At 47.7% G+C, this 2,403-nt stretch overlaps 1 protein-coding gene across 1 annotated transcript; it reads right to left on the bottom strand.

Annotated features, from left to right (window-relative positions):
* Window positions 1–839: 839 nt before the first annotated feature.
* LOC115502445 (olfactory receptor 5) lies at window positions 840–1,778 on the bottom strand. Its single transcript, XM_030297820.1, has one exon. It carries the CDS (start codon window positions 1,776–1,778, stop codon window positions 840–842), a length of 939 nt encoding a protein of 312 aa, XP_030153680.1.
* Between the last annotated feature and the right edge of the window lie 625 nt (window positions 1,779–2,403).

The following is a 2,403-nucleotide window of genomic DNA, read 5'->3' as shown; positions in this document are numbered from 1 at the left end:
ACAAAACACAACAAAATGAAAAGGAAAGCAAACCCTTCCCAAGTTCCTCCACATAATGGCAATCCCTATGAACATTTTATAGTATCGATTTTCCAATTCTTCCCTGTATACATATAGACACACACTGCATTTAAGCATGAAAACACAGCTGTACTCTAATGGGTAAATAATGTGTGGTATTTCCATACAATGGAATATTACTCAGCCTTAAGAAGGAATGAAATATTGCTAGATGCTATATCATGTATAAGCCTCAAAAGTATTACACTAAGTGCAAGGAGACACACAAAAGCCCACATATTATATCATTTCATTTATATGAAATATCCAAAACAAGAAAATCCATACAGACAAAGAAGACTTACAGTTTTTTAAGCTAGTGGGCTGGGCTTTGGGAGTGATTTCTATTGTGTACAGGATTTTTTTGGTAGTGATGCAAACGTTGTAGAATTAGATGGTGGCGATGGTTGCACAACTTTGTGAATATACCTAAAACTCAATGAATTGCACATTTTAAAGGGTGAAGTGTATGGCATGTGAGTTATATCTCAATAAAAATGAAAAGTATTGAGGGGCTCCTGGGTGGCTCAGTGAGTTAAGCATCTGACTTTGGCTCAGGTCATGATCTCACAGTTTGTGAGTTCAAACCCTGCGTTGGGCTCTGTGCTGACAGCTCAGAGCCCGGAGCCTGCTTTGGACTCTGTGTCTCCCTCTCTCTCTGCCCCTCCCATGCTCGCACTGTGTCTCTCTTTGTCTCTCAAAAAATAAAAAATAAATTAAAAAAAATGAAAAGTATTGATAACTTGAGATCTCCCCCATGGCCTATCCACTGGTCAGCTTCAGGACTGGTGTAGGGTTCTGCAGAATGCTGCCTGGACCTCCCTGTTCCGCAGGCAGTAGATGACAGGATTGCACATAGGTGTGACCACCGTGTAGATGACAGACAGCACCTTGTTGAGGTCCATGGCTTCTATGCGGCTGGGACGGGCGTAGATGAAGAGAGTGGCTGCGTAGAAGATGCCCACCACCACCAGGTGGGAGGCGCAGGTGGAGAGGGCTTTGCGGCGGGCAGCGGCTGATGGCATGTGGAACACAGCTCTCCCGATGGCCACATAGGAGGCGATGGCCATGAGGAGGGAACCCCAGAGGATGACGATGGCAGAGATGAAGTCCACCAGCTCCGTCAGGGCCACGTGGGTGCAGGACAGGTTCAGCAGAGGGGAGACGTCACAGAAGAAGTGGTTGAGGACGTTGGGGCCACAGTAGGACAGGCTGGCGATGCATGATGTCTTGGCCACTGAGACCAACAGCCCCCCAACCCATGAGGACAAGGCTAAGCCCAGGCAGACCTGGGGCCTCATGAGCAGTGGGTAGTGGAGTGGGCGGCAGATGGCCACGTAGCGGTCATAGGCCATGGAGGCCAGGAGGGTGCACTCTGTGCAGATGAGGACTATGAAGAAGAAAAGCTGTGTCATGCAGGCTGTGAAGGAAATATGGTAAGGTCCAGTCCACAGCCCCACGAGCAGACTGGGCATGGTCACGGACACGTAGCACATCTCCAGGCAGCTCAGGTTGCCCAGGAAGAAATACATGGGCTTGTGGAGCTCGATGTGACTGCAGATGAGGTAGATGATGAGCGTGTTCTCCAGGAGGGTCAGCAGGTAGAGGGTCAGGAAGATGGCAAACAGGACATCCCTTATGTCTGGCCTTGTGGACAAACCCAACAAGACAAACTTCTGGACTCTGGTCACATTGCCCAACTCCAAGGGCCTCTCCATCTGAGAATAAAATACATCTGCAAAATATTTTGCACATCTTTCTCTCTACAGCTTGCCTTACTCTGGTTCCACGCTGTTGTATCACCTACTTAACACCCTTGATACACTCCTCAGTGTCCTTAGAATAAGCATCATGTGTCCTGTCATGGCCCCCGAGTACCCATGTTCCGATCCTTGCTGACTACTTCACATCACAGCACCATTTCTCACATCCATTGTAGCCCCATGGAGGCCCTTTCACCCCCTCAAATACTCCAAGGTCTTTCCAGCCTTAAAGCATTTCCACATGAAGTCTTTCCATCCTAGAACAGCTTTCTCCCCATTCTTGTGTTTCCCATGTCTGGGAATCCTTGACATTCTTGGCATGAGTTTTTCAATGTCATATCCTCAGAAAATCCCCTGTCACACCCCGTGTCATTATTCTTTATCCCTGCAACCCATTACTTCTGCGCCAGGGTGATTGTTATTAACTTTATTTAGTTTAAATTACTTGCACACACTGGAGGTTGCTGGGGGGGGGGGATGGGCGAAATAGGTGAAGGGAATGAGGGTGTGCACTTGCTGTGATGAGCTCCAGGTAAGGATGGAAACCTTGAATCACTGTATTGTACACATGAAACATAAT

The sequence above is a fragment of the Lynx canadensis genome, chromosome E2 (assembly GCF_007474595.2).
Source record: "Lynx canadensis isolate LIC74 chromosome E2, mLynCan4.pri.v2, whole genome shotgun sequence".
NCBI lineage: Eukaryota > Metazoa > Chordata > Mammalia > Carnivora > Felidae > Lynx > Lynx canadensis.
Note: the sequence above shows the minus strand (reverse complement) of the source record. Positions and strands in the feature narration are given on the sequence as shown.